Below are 14,137 nucleotides of genomic sequence, written 5' to 3'. Positions count from 1 at the left end.
TCCCCTGCCCGCCCAGCGTGGCTGGAGAGCTCTGCCAGGATGGTGAGTGCCGCATCCCCTCACCCTCTCTGTGCTGCTGGGGGCCATCCCTGCCCTCCTCTTTCCTGCAGGGATTTGCCATCACTCGACACACGGCGCTGGATTTCCCCCAGCCAGCTCCTGCGCCAAGAGGAGCGGGCTGTTCCTAGAAAAAAAAAAGCTGCACAGTTTCTGTTCCCAGAAAGCAGCACAGTCTGTCTGGGATACAGCTGTAGGGCTTAAACACTGTGGCACAGGTTGGTAAGTGTCCAGAGCAGGAGCAAGGATAAGGGAGAGGTCTTCAGAATGGTTTCCAAAAGGGTTTATTCCATGGGAGGATCAGGGAGCAAAGACACAGAAGGTAGGTGTGTAAGGGTTTTATAACGGGGGTGGTTTAATAGGAGGGGATAAATCAGCAGCTGATTGGAGATATCTTGGGGAGGGTTAAAGAGTAGGGTTCACAAAAACATCTTCCAATGAGGGAAGTAGCGGGGGGAAGTTTGGGTCACATGGATTAATGGGATATTGAACTTTAGGGGAATTCTGAAAAGGAATTCCAAGCAGGGGGAATTGGCACCAGGTAGGATTGACAGGGAACCTAGGGTAGATGGACAATGGGGTGGGAGGGTATAGTTTGGACCAAACCATTACCTTGGACAACAACAGAGCATACCATTAGGAGTAAAAAACCACCACAACAATCACTGGATAAATGGCTGGTCTGGCCATCACTGGTGTTGCTCTCAGATGTCCCAGGTGTGCTTTTCTGAAGCCTGGAAATGTTTCCTGTGGTGTTCCCTCCACTGGTCCTTTCGTAGCTGCTCATCATCAGCATCTTTCAGCTCTTGTTGAGCCATCCCAGTGAGAGCAGCTTGAACACACTCCTGCTCCATCTGAGTCCATCAGCCACTGAGTCTTTTGTAGAAAAATGTCATTTTAAACAGCAAAAGGAGTGATAAATGGCACTCTTCCCCCACAAAACAGTGCTCCAGGTGTTCTGTCTTTGCACTCAAAGACCTTTCCAGTCCCTGTTCACTGCTCATCCATGACTGGGGGCAGAAACCTCTATTTCATGGGGCATTCAGTGGCAGACACAGGAAAGAATGTCAAACCCACAATTTCCGTGCTTAATTTCCATGGAAACCGTGGAGGTATTTTCCACCCAAAGCATTGGAAAGCTGTGACAGCAGTAATAACCCAAAGTACCCAGAGTACCCAAAGTGGTGCTCATGGTGCTCATTTCTTGCTCCCGAAGGGTTAAAATTTGGGGGACATAATTTGAAAACCAGAAAGAGGGAGACAATCAGAGATTCAGACAAAAGGACTTCAGTCACATGTTGGGAGCATATGGGAACTATTACTGAAGGAGGAGAGTGAAGCAGAATGCAAATGAACACAAGAGATACCCCAGCCTCTTCTTTCTGTAGGAGGGAGGCGATGGAGTGGGACAGAGAGAAAACAGGAAGGTAAAATGAAAATAAACAATGCAGAATTGCTCTGTTGTCCCAAGGTGGCATTTCCTCTGCTCCTCTGTTTGTAGGGACAAGGCACGTGCTGCTGGGCAGCTGCTGGCCAGAGCACTCTGCTGACACAGCCTGTCTGCCATGTGCTTCCAATATCGAGGTCTTTAGCATAACAGAGAAAAAACAATAATTTTATTCACTTAATAGTACAAATATCCCTGTGGCTTTTCGACAGGAGCAGCCTCGTGGGTTGCTTTCTCACGGAGGACAGCCTTGACCTCTCAGAGCCCTGTGGGTGGGTTATTTCTGTCCCAGCCAGCAGTGTTGCTGGTGACAGCGAGTGCAGAGCTGATGGGTGCCCTGGAGCACCACGAAGTGACATCCCCTGTGACACTGCACAGCTGATTTGTAGCTCGTGCAGGGAATCTGATCTCTGTCCCCCTGGATCAGCAGTTCAAGCAATCTAATTTCAGTAAGTCAAGATGTGCAAAGAGCAAGGCTAGTGGAGTATTTGACAATAGATATTCAGACATCATGGAGGACACTGAACAATATTTTCAAACTCCTTAATGAGATATGACTGAATAGATCTTGCCAGGTGATAAATGGGCACTGTTTGAATAGCAGGTCGTTTGCAGAATATTATCAATGCTATGCCATGAATATTGTATTGCTAATGCAATAAGAACTGAGCTGTGTTCAGTTCTTGGAACCCGAGCAGGGATGCATCCCTTTCCTCGGTGCATCCCTGCTCCGGTTCCGAGAACTGAACACCGCTCCATTTTCAGTGTGTTTCTCTCAATTAAAACAACCTGCTGAGACTGGCTCATCTTCCCAGGAAACCTCTCTCTGTTCCTAGGGTGCCCCAAGGGATTTTATGGGAAGCACTGCAGGAAGAAGTGCAACTGTGCCAACCGGGGTCACTGCCATCGGATCTACGGCGCCTGCCTGTGCGATCCCGGCTTGTACGGCCGGTTCTGCCACCTGGGTATGCTCGGATTATCCCTGAATCCCAGCCTTTCTGGGAACTATTGGAATTAAATACCAATATATCCGGATGGAACGTGCCTGGGCTCGTCTGGCCCTTGCTGCTTGACCAAGGGCAGCAGCTGTGGTGGTTTCACCTCAGACACACCTTTGGCTAAGCTGGATGCTGCAGCTGGGCGCTTGGGACAAGTCCAGGTGTGCAGGAGCTCAGGTTTACCTCTGGTGGAGAGGCTTTAAGGCGAGGTGAAGGAAAAGGAGTCGGGTTCTGCTGGAGGGTTTGGATCCAGAGCTTTATTCGGGCCCACAGGCCTCTGAATGCAGCAACAGCAGAACTCCCGAACCGCGTGGTTACTGTGTCTTTTAACCCCAGGGGGAGGGAAGGGGCAGGGATCCCACCAACCAGGTAAGGGGGGGGGAAGTCTCAGGGGGCAAATGACACCTGGATGGCCCAATGTCCCCCAGGGTTGAAAGGCATCTTTTGAACTCTGCCAATCACACGACGCCCTTGTGGAATGCCAAGATTGACAGACAGCACTCAGCAGGGAGCAGGGGAAGGGGAAGGGAGAGGTGATTGGCACACCTGGGGAAAGAACCGGGATACTGAGACAGGCTATTACATCACACCACCACAGGGAAGGAGCTCTCTGCCCCTGGCTGACCAGCTCTTCCTCTCCCTGCAGCGTGCCCCAAGTGGGTGTTTGGAGCCGGCTGCTCCGAGGAGTGTCAGTGCCTGCAGCGCAACTCGCGGGACTGCGACGAGTGGGGCACGTGGGCACACGGCCAGCTGGCTTGGGAAACACCTCTGAGGTCATCTGTGACCGTGTTCACAGGGCTCTCAGGTTGAGGGAAGAGCAGCAGATCCACACTCTCACTGGTGTCATTCTGTCCCCACGAATCCCCCAGAACCTCCCCCTTTCTCCTCCCATGGCCTCTTTCCCCCATTAATTTCCTCAGGGGAAAGCTCTGCTTGCTTTCCACCCTCCTAGGCTGTCTCACCTCTTGCTCACTCAGGAGCACAGCCATGCTCACACTCAGCCACATTCAGTGGTCAGCAGGAGCTGTGACAGGGGTGGTGGAGCTTGGAAGGATGCTCAGCACCTTCCAAGATTTTAGAGCTTCTTTCCCTCTAATTCTGGCTGTTCACAGGCTGTGACCCTGGGTATTATGGGGATGGCTGCAAGAAGAAGTGCAGCTGCTCTGCAGGAGTGCCCTGTGACCCTGTCACTGGGGAGTGTCACAAGGAGTGTCCCCCAGGCTACCACGGCGAGCACTGCGACCAAGGTAAGGCAGGGCAGCTCTGTGTGGGCTGGAAACTCACCTGTCCTCAGCGTTTTGCTTCACAAAATGACACAAAAGCACTTCAGAGTCCCCTGAGAGGCCCAGCACACTGCAGGTGATCTGATGGGTGGGCAGCAGACACAGGAGCTGCCATCCACAGGTCTCTGTGAGATGCTGCTGCCTCTTGAAAGTGGGAGAGAGAATTCCTGGTATAAAATGGGCCTGATTCACAAAAGGAGAACAAGGTTTCTCTTCACCCTGCCAATAGACATCTCTGTGTGGGCAGATGGAGGTGATTGGGATCTAATTATCTTTCCCTGGCCTTGTTGTCTTTTCCCTTCCAGGCAATCCCTGCCCAGCACAACAATATCACGTTTTCTGCTCTGTTCTCTATTTTTTGTTGAAACTCTGTTTCATCTGCAAGTGCTAAGGAGTATTTTAGATTTAATTTACATGAGGATTCAGACTTCTGCCTTGGTATGAACCTCCTAGAGTAGTTTTGTGCTCTTCCATGAAGGGCCAGTTGATGGGATGGTGACTGAAGTGCCCAGCTCTGTGTATATTTAACTGTGTCCAACACTCAGGCTCTGAGGGTGCAGATTTCAAGATCCTGGGGGTGGTTTGTGTGCCAGAGAGCTTCACTTTGGGCAGACAAAGGTGCTTTGAGAGAACCTTAAGGCAGTGAGTCATTGGCCTGAGGTGATGATTACAAAATATGAACACAGTGTTTGGAAAAGAATAAGTTCTGCCAACCACAGAGCTGAGTGGCGACTGAAAAGTCAACCCACTCCTGCTCTTGTGGGGCTGGGGCCCCCTGAACCCACTTCAGCTGGTTAGGACCTGCAGAAAATGCAAAAAAAATTTGGGCACTTGGAGACAGACTGCAGCAGCAGCAGATGCTGCATGGAGAGGTTGGAAGTGGCCAGCATCTGGATTTGGATTGGAGCATCCCAGGAGCTTCTGCACTAACTGATGCTCAGCCAAGCACTGCTTCACCCCAGCCCAGAAGCTGCAACCATCAGCCTCATTATCTGCCAGCCAAGGCTCGTGGTGCAGAGCCCCATCTCTGACAGAACAAGAGCTGCAGAAAGCAGCAAAAACCCCAATGCAATTGCTCCCATAGTGCTGGAAGGAGAGGTTGGAGCAGCTCCCGCAGGGCTGTGCTCCCTGGCAGGGTCTGAGAGCCCTGAACCCACTTTGGGGGGATGCTGTGGCCCCTGGAGCCCCTGGAGCCTTTTCAGGTGCTCCCGCTCAGGATATTTTTAAAAAGGGTAAGAAAGGAGCTGAAGGCTGTAGGGGGGAGTCACAGGAAATAACACAAATATTTGTGTAGAAATAGTAGGCTCTTGGCTGTTGTTCGGATCTGGAAATTATTAAAGGGTGAAGACAAACATCTGCCATCAATTAGCAAAGGGGAGGAATAACAAAAACTCCACTGTGTCGCTGGAAACGGAGGCGCTGCGTTTCCTCCGCGGTTTGTCAGTGCCCGTGTGTTCCCCTCTGCTGAAGCTGCTCAGAACATTGGCTTTGCTGAGCCTGGAGCTCTCAGGGGGGACTCAGAGAGGATTTAGGGATCTTGGCTCTGGGGCCCTCAGTTTGCATGTCACCAGCTCGTTGTGGCTAAATTGTGGCACGGGGTGCAAAGATCAAAGCGAGCTGGGATCAGCAGAACCACGCTGGCATCCCGAGCAGAGGGAAGGAAAAGTGGATTATTCCTCCTGTGCATGAGGATGTTCCTTCTTTCCATCTGTGTCCTGCTGCAAACCTGGCTGCTTCTTGAAATCCTGGTGCTCAGATCCTGGAGGCATTCAGCCAGGGAGGTAAAAACCCTCAGAGCACCTTGGAAAAGCCAAGGGGTGGTTTGGTGTGGGGCTGTGACCCTGCCCAGAGACAGCAGGGTGGCTTGGGCAGAGTCCTTGTCCAAAGGCTGGAGATCAGTTTAGCCTCAGTTTTTGGGGATGTGATGGTCACTCTTGCATGAGGAAATACTTGTTGAAAGGACACACAGCAGGCAGACAGAGCAGGGCAATGCTGGAGGTGACCAGAGTGGCTCACAGAGGGGTCACACCCAGGCTCACAGATGTTGGAAAAGACCTCCAAGACCACCAAGTCCAACCTCTGAGCAAACACCACCATGCCCACTAAACCATGAGCACAGGTGGGAACCCCAAACAAACCCAGAGGCTCCTTCAGCCTGCAGGGCCAGGTTGGTAAAATGTTTTTGGTTATCTTTGGGGGGGATGTTCTGACCCTGCTGTTCTCCCACAGAGTGCCCTGAGGGGACATTTGGGCCAGGCTGTCAGCATTCCTGTGCCTGTGGAGAAGCATCCTGTGACAGGAGCACGGGGCAGTGCCACTGCCCACCTGGCTGGACAGGACACGACTGTGCCCAAGGTGAGCACAGGCAGCAGAGCAAACACTCAGAGATTTCAGTGTGGAGGGAGGGATTTAGGTGTAGACCTGTTGCTTTGCTTTTACTAAAACTCATTTTGAAAACACCCACTGCAGTTGGAATAATCTTGTGGAACATTGCAGCTTTTGATGGCGAGTCTTAACACAATGAAAAAGATGAAGATGTTTTTTGTTGTTGCAGTCCTCTCTGTAGGAGAGGAACCTTTCTTTATTGATGCATGTTTTTAATTGCCTTCACCAGATTACTCTTTAGCTGCTGGAAAACTAGAGAGTCTGAAATGGAAAGCTTTTGCATGATTGTGCAGTATTGCAGCAGCTGGAAGGTTTTAGTCACATAGAGATGTCCTGCTCCTAAGAGTTTGGCTGAGCAACGAAACTACGTGTGCACAGTGCTCACCATCCATTTCAAGCTGCCTTTTTTCCAGGCCCTGGAGCAGCTTAGGACCAGTTGGAGAAGGATTCTTGCCCTGGTTTTAGCAGTTCAGCCTTCTGCTCCTTCTTTGCAGCTCCCAGTGGGTTGTGGAGCAGTGACTGATGTGCTGTCCATGGTGTGACAGCAGCTGTGGGGCCCCTGTGCCAGCAGCACCATTTCCCTCTGAGGAGCCCTTGGAGCTCCCAGCAAGTGCCTGCAAATCCAAAATTGGCATGAAAATGCTGGAGTGAGCTCAGAATAGCACTTAGAGAGTGCTGTGGAGCAGGCAGGGCCAGGCTGTGCTGCGAACAAAACCCACGTCTCGCATGAGCACAGAGGGAGCCCAAAAGGTCTCACATTTCCCTCTGCCACCTCAGCTCTGATCCCTGTGCTCTGTGTTCTCTGTCTGATCACACTCCAGCCTGCCCTGAGGGTCTCTGGGGGCCGGGCTGCCAGGAGATCTGCCCCGACTGTGCCAACAACGCCAGCTGGACCGGCGCCCCCGGAGCCTGTGTGTGCCCACCTGGCTACACCGGGCAGCGCTGCCAGGATGGTGAGTGCAGGATGGGGTGGCAGGATGGAGTGTGCAGGATGGTGAGTGCAGGATGGTGAGTGCAGGATGGTGAGTGCGGGATGGTAAGTGCGGGATGGTGAGTGCAGGATGGGGTGGCAGGATGGTGAGTGCAGGATGGTGAGTGCGGGATGGTGAGTGCAGGATGGGGTGGCAGGATGGTGAGTGCAGGATGGTGAGTGCAGGATGGTGAGTGCGGGATGGTGAGTGCGGGATGGTGAGTGCATCCCCAGGCTGGGGTGGGCTCCTCATCTCCAGTGGAAATGGGGGTATCTCAGCTGAGCAGGAGCATCTGCTGGAGCATCCAGTGACCCACCAGGCAGTGCCACACTCAGCACTGTGCACATCTCTGTTCCCTCACTCATTGGGGTGCAGCCTGGGGACTTCACAGTCCCTCTAGCCCCATCTCCACTGTAGTAACTTCTGCAGCAGGAGGAAAGAAGGCAGAATGCTGAGCCCCTTGTCGCATTCACCACCTGCACTCGGGGGTGTGAGAGCTCTGCCGGAGCACCAGGGCTGGGATTCCAGCAGCCACCTGCAGTCCCTCCCTGTTTCCCTTGGCAGTGTGTCCACCCGGCTGGTTCGGCCCTGCCTGCCAGCTGAGCTGCAGCTGTGGCAACGAGGGACATTGCCATCCTGTGACGGGGACGTGCAGCTGCCCGCCCGGCTGGACAGGGCACCACTGCCAGAGAGGTACAGCACCTGCTCTGCCACCCTGACCCGTGCCAAACTGTGCTGCCATTGCTCCATTCTCATCTTCATGCAGGAAATCCCTGGCAGATTTCCTCTGCCTCTGCCAGGGAAATCTCTCTGAAATCCTTTTGGTTTCCTGGCTGTGTCCGTCTGGGGTTGGCAGTGCCTCTGGTCTCTCTGCTGTCTCTCTAGTCTTCGTTGGCTGAGCAATGACACTGCATGTACACAGTGCTTGCCATACATTTCAAGCTGCCTTTTTTTCCCTGGAGCAGCTTAGGACCAGTTGGAGAGGGATTCTTGCCTTGGTTTTAGCAGTTTAGCCTTTTGCTCCTTCTGGGAGCCGCTCACTCCTGGGCCACTCTGACCCATGCCAAGCTCTGCTGCCATTGCTCCATTCTCATCTTCATGCAGGAAATCCCTGCCAGATTTCCTACTCTGCCAGGGAAATCTCGCTGAAATCCTTCTGGTTTCTTGGCTGTGTCTGTCCAGTGCTGGCAGTGCCTCTGGCCTCTCTGCAGACGTGTTTGTCCCTGTGCCCAAGGGACGTTGTGCCCGCTGGTGAAGGCAGCACTGTGCCCATGCCATGCTCTCAGGGACACACCAGTGATGGGCTCCTGCTGTGTTTTTCCAGCCTGTGACCTGGGGCGCTGGGGCCCTGACTGTGCCCACGCCTGCAACTGCAGCAACAGCGACGGCAGCTGCAGCGCCGAGAGCGGGCAGTGCCTGTGCGAGGCCGGCTACACGGGCACCCACTGTGAGCAGAGTGAGTGCTGCCCTGCCCTTCCCTGCCTGTTCTCCCACCCTCCAGGGCCTGCAGGGCTCCAGGGAAGGGCATTGCTCCAGCCCAGTCCCCTTCCCTGGCTGTGATGCTGATCCAGTGCCCAGGGTGATGTGGGTATGTGACGGTGTTCACAGGGGTCCCAGGATGAGGGAAGAGATGAGGATCTGACTCCATGTTTCAGAAGGCTTGATTTATTATTTTATTATATATATTACATTAAAACTATACTAAAAGAATAGAAGAAAGGATTTCGTCAGAAGGCTGACTAAGAATAGAAAAAGAAAGAATGATAACAAAAGTTTGTGGCTCAGACTCTCTGTCTGAAACAGCTGGGCTGTGACTGGCCATTAATTACAAACATCCAACATGGGCCAATCAAAGATCCACCTGTTGCATTCCACAGCAGCAGATAATCAATGTTTACATTCTGTTCCTGAGGCCTCTCAGCTTCTCAGGAGGAAAAATCCTAAGGAAAGGAGTTTTCATAAAATGTGTCTGTGACATGGGTACACACCTGTAAGGGGCACAACCCGCTGGTTGTGGGTTCAGCTGCCAGATGTTTTTATTCCATTCAGAATCCAAGCTCCTGCCTTAGGATAGCTCCTCTGGGACCCAGGAAGGGACAGACTGCTCAGTGTCATTTCTTTCAGAGTGCCCAGAGGGGTGGTTTGGGCTGAGCTGTCGGCACCAGTGCCAGTGTGACAATGGAGCCACCTGTGACCACGTCAGTGGGGCCTGTACCTGCAGCCCAGGCTGGCGAGGAACCTTCTGTGAGCACGGTGAGTACCTGACCCTGGGCACCAGGCCTCCAGCCCAGAGGGTTTGTGCTCTCTGTCTGACTTTGTCATCCCCTTACAGCAAAGAGAATTCCTCAGGATGGCCATGGGGGGAGCAACAAAACTGCAAGCTGCAGCTTCTGGTTTTATTTTTGGAGGGAAAAGTTTAGGGGAGAAAAAAGGCTACGAAAATGTAAATAATAGGTGACCCAGTGGTTGCACAGCTGTGACAGTGTTCACAGGGGTCTGAGGAAGAGGGAAGAGACGAGGATCTGACTCTTTGTCTAAGAAGGCTTGATTTATTATTTTATGATATATATTATATTAAAACTATACTAAAAGAATAGAAGAAAGGATTTCATCAGAAGGCTGGCTAAGAATAGAAAGGAAGGTATGAGTAACAAAAGCTTCTGTCTCAGACAGAGTCCTAGCCAGCTGGGCTGTGATTGGCCATTAATTAGAAACAACCACATGAGACCAATCACAGATGCACCTGTTGCATTCCACAGCAGCAGATAATCATTGTTTACATTTTGTTCTTGAGGCATCTCAGCTTCTCAGGAGAAAAAAATCTTAAAGAAAAGATTTTTCATAAAAGATGTCTGTGAGACACAGCTGCTGTGGTCACCTGAGTATGTACATACTGCACACAGGGTCTCAGAGCAGCCTCTTGGAGGAGGCTCTCTCCAGCTCCCCCAGCAGCCTCTCCGTGGTCAGGAACATCAAGCCATCACACTCCTGATCCTCCACTGCCCTCTCCTGTACCTGGAATGTCCACTTGCATCCAGTATCTGCTGCCCTCAGCAGCACTGTCACACTGCTGCAGCCACCAAGGGGCAGGCGGCTTTTCCCTCTGGGAGGGCTCCAGCTCTGCATTCTGTGTGGATTTCTCCTTTGCTTTCCACAGCCTGCCCTGATGGATTTTATGGACTGGAGTGTCGGCAGGCCTGTGACTGCCTGAATGGTGCCCACTGTGACCCTGTGACAGGGCAGTGCCAGTGTCCCCTAGGCTGGACTGGTGCCCGCTGTGCCCAGGGTAGGTGTGTGTGCCCAGGGCAGGTGTCTGTGCCCAGGGTAGGTGTCTGTGGGAGGTGCCCACCCTGCCCTCCATGGCACTCTGGAGCCAGGGCTGTCTCTCCTGCCAGGTCATGGGAACCAGAGTTCTGGGTTGTTCATTCCCCATTTGTGATTTTCTCTGTGTGGAATTTAGTTTTGGTTCTGGGGGGCTCTGCCTGAGCATTTCTGGTTGGATGTAATGAAGGTTGGGCATCCAGCAAAACTGCTTCCAAATAGATGAGGGATGTAACAGTGATGATAGCAGTGTTTGGATGTCACATTATTTCCCTGTAACACCACAAAACCCCCTCACAGAGCAGCCAACCAGCCCTGACACATCCCCTCCCAGCCCTTGGGAGGGTTGGCAGGAGCCTGGCTGCTGTAATTCCCACCCAGTGCCCAGCACTCCTGCCTGCTCTGCTCCCCTGCAGCCTGCCCGGAGAACAGCTACGGCCCGAACTGCAGCTACGGCCAGAACTGCAGCCACACCTGCCACTGCTTCAACAACGCCACCTGCAGCCACGTCAGCGGCCGCTGCCTCTGCCCCGAGGGGTGGACGGGACCCTCGTGCCAGCAAGGTAACGCTTCCCCCACCTCCTGCTTCCCCAGCAAGGTAACCCTTCCACAGCACCTTCCCCAGCAAGGGAACCCTTCCACAGCACCTTCCCTAGCAAGGGAACCCTTCCCATATCACCTCTACCCCAGCAAGAGAACCCTTCCCACACCTCCTGCTTCCCCTGCCATACCATCTCTACCCCACCAAGGTAACCCTTCCCATATCACCTCTACCCCAGCAAGGTAACCCTTCCACAGCACCTTCCCCAGCAAGGGAACCCTTCCACAGCACCTTCCCTAGCAAGGTAACCCTTCCCATATCACCTCTGCCCCAGCAAGGGAACCCTTCCCACACCTCCTGTTCCCCTGCCAGCACAGGGAGGAATGCCACTCCCGGGGCAGGCAGAACTCTGCTGCCTCTTACCTGAGCAGGTGACGCACCTAAATTGTCATTGCATCAATATCAGTGTTGCTGTGTACCAGACCATCCACCCACGGCTCTGGCAGCGTGGCACAAGCCTCCAGAGCTGTGTCCTGACTGGGATGTCTGTCCTGTTTGTCCCTCAGCCTGCCCAGTGGGGTTTTATGGGAAGGACTGCCAGCAGCGCTGCCCCTGCCACAACAGCGGCACCTGCGACCTGGCCACGGGGAGCTGCACTTGTCCTGCGGGCTGGACGGGGCTGGCCTGTGAGCTGGGTGAGGAAACAGCTGGGGAACCACTCTGGGGCAAACAGGGCCTGCTTTGGAATGGTTTTCTGCTGGCTTTCAGCTTCCTTTTTCTACCTCTGTTGGGGTCGGGATTCAGTTTCATCAATAGTTCGTGTTCAGGCTTAGTTGTTTTTTATTTCTTATCAATGTTACAGCCTCACAGCAGTGAGTTCTGCAGTCTTTCACTAACAAGGCACAAAATGTCCAACTATCTCTGGTGACAATATCTTTTAAGGCTAAACTATCCAATTAAGAAATGACACCTAAACTATTTGCACTTTTAACCCAATAACGGATCACTCAGAGTCCACAATGCGGACTTTTCTGCCCATTTACAAAATACCACCCAAACCCATGGAGAAGAAGGAAGAAGAAGGTGAAGAAGAAGGTGAAGAAGGTGGTAAAGAAGGAGGAGCAGCCTCTGCCCTAAAACCTCCATCTTGTTTATATATATCACTATATTCTAAAACCCCAAACTCTAAGTTTTCCACCATGTGATATTACACACTTCTAATCAACTCCACACTCGTAATCCCAGTTCTATCAATTTTGGAGGCTTCTCCACGACCTCAGTTCAAATGCAGTGTTCTCTTGGGAGTCTGTCAGTACAGAAAGTCTAAAATTCTCAGCATTTTGGAGCATCTCAGAGCTCTACCAGTTTTCCTGTGGAGGTTGGAGGTGACGTGCGAGGGGTTGGGGCGCTCGGTCCTTGCTGCGGGTGTGGGGAGCTGGCAGGGTGGGATCTGGCAGGGTGGGTACCAGGGCAGTGTCTCACCCTGTCCCCTGCCAGCCTGTGCCCAGGGCCAGCACGGCCTGGAGTGCCAGCAGAGCTGTGAGTGCCAGCACGGGGGGCTCTGTGACCGCCGCACTGGGCACTGCCTCTGCCAGCCCGGCTGGACCGGTGACAAGTGTGACACAGGTGAGTGGGGCTGATCTGGGCACCGTGGCTCTGCCAGCACCTGGTGCTGCACAGGGAGGGTCTGGGGGCGTAAGCAGAGAGAGAAAATTCAGGTTTCAGCAAGCAGGGAGGTGGCAGTGCCGTGGTTTTGGCTGTGCCCCTGTTTTGCTGTGTCCTTTTCTCTTTCCATCAAGTCACAGAGGGGTTTGGGTGGGAAGGGACCTTAAAGATCATCCAGTTCCACCCCAGCTGGTTCCTGTCATCTGAGGGCTGTCCTGAAAGTGCTGGTGCACACCCAGAGCAGCCTCCTCTTCCTGCTACTCTATTCTAAAACCCCAAACTCTAAGTTTTCCACCCTGTGATATAACACACTTCCAATCAATTCCACACCCATGATCCCAGTTCTATCATTCCATTTTGGAAGCTTCTCCACGGCCTCAGGTCAAGTGCAGTGCTCTCCTGGGAGTCAGAGTCTGTCAGTACAGAAAGTCTAAAATTCCAAACTCTAAGTTTTCCACCCAGTGGGAGGGGGATGGGATTCCCAAGGGCACAGACCCCCAGGCATCATTGCAAAACCACAGGCTGCAAGCAGGGATGAAGGCAGGGCAGCAACCCAGTCTGGTGAAACTAAAATGCCATGGGAGGACTTTCCTCTGCCAGGATTATTTTAAGTGTAACAGTGGATTGTCCCCTTTCCACTCTTCGTTCTGTGTGTCCTTGTATCACACTGACCCTCAGGGCCTGGCTTTGGTCCCAAGCCCCAGCAGGCCATGGCATCTGTCCCTTGGTGGCTCCATGTGTCCTTAGATGTGCCACACACCCTGGCTGTGGGAAATGGATTTGAAAAGAATTCTTAAAGCTTACTTCTAATTCAATCTCTCTCTCAATGATTGATAATAGAATAAAATCTTTTAAAACACCTCTCAGTTAGGAAAAGCTGAGAAAACCAACACCTGGCATTCTCCTTCCCATGAAGAAGGGTTTGAAAAGGCTCTTGGCCTTCAGAGCAGTGACAGGGACCTCACCAGGTATCACCACACCAAGCAGAGATCCCCAGGCTTCTTCCCTTCTGGGGTCATGACACCTCAGCTTGGCACATCCTTAAATCAGGGTGTGAAGTCCAGTGGCAGCACTCAGCAGCTGGCACAAGGGAGCTGCCACCAGAGCCCCAGCTGCCCCCAGCCACTCTCAGGTTTTCTGCTGGGGATGTTTTTCCCTTCAGGAGGCTGTGAACAGCTCTGCTGGCAGCTGAGGCTTGGCCATGCAAATCACCTCACTGGGTCCTGCCACATCCTGAGGGACAGTGTCCCCTCCCAGCATTGTCACATGGGGTCCCAGAACCCCACACAGCCTCAGCAGCACGGGGCACCAGGCAGTGTAAAGCACTTCCAATATATAATATAATATAACATAACATAACATAACATAACATAACATAACATAACATAACATAACATAACATAACATAACATAACATAACATAATATAATATAATATAATATAATATAATATAATATAATATAATATAA

The 14,137-nt window shown here is 52.5% G+C and overlaps 1 protein-coding gene across 1 annotated transcript in view; it reads left to right on the top strand.

Moving 5' to 3' along the window:
• The window catches only part of MEGF6 (multiple EGF like domains 6), a 50,610-nt gene that overhangs the window by 26,836 nt on the left and 9,637 nt on the right, over positions 1–14,137 (top strand). The window contains exons 11-23 of the mRNA XM_031062500.1: positions 7–42; positions 2,341–2,469; positions 3,149–3,232; positions 3,615–3,749; positions 6,015–6,140; positions 6,992–7,123; positions 7,706–7,834; positions 8,466–8,597; positions 9,266–9,394; positions 10,299–10,427; positions 10,879–11,025; positions 11,570–11,698; positions 12,501–12,629. Coding sequence (XP_030918360.1) covers positions 7–42; positions 2,341–2,469; positions 3,149–3,232; positions 3,615–3,749; positions 6,015–6,140; positions 6,992–7,123; positions 7,706–7,834; positions 8,466–8,597; positions 9,266–9,394; positions 10,299–10,427; positions 10,879–11,025; positions 11,570–11,698; positions 12,501–12,629 — 1,566 coding nt within the window. The remainder of the gene's footprint in view (positions 1–6; positions 43–2,340; positions 2,470–3,148; positions 3,233–3,614; positions 3,750–6,014; positions 6,141–6,991; positions 7,124–7,705; positions 7,835–8,465; positions 8,598–9,265; positions 9,395–10,298; positions 10,428–10,878; positions 11,026–11,569; positions 11,699–12,500; positions 12,630–14,137) is intronic.

The sequence above is a fragment of the Geospiza fortis genome, unplaced genomic scaffold, assembly GCF_000277835.1.
Source record: "Geospiza fortis unplaced genomic scaffold, GeoFor_1.0 scaffold37, whole genome shotgun sequence".
NCBI lineage: Eukaryota > Metazoa > Chordata > Aves > Passeriformes > Thraupidae > Geospiza > Geospiza fortis.
Note: the sequence above shows the minus strand (reverse complement) of the source record. Positions and strands in the feature narration are given on the sequence as shown.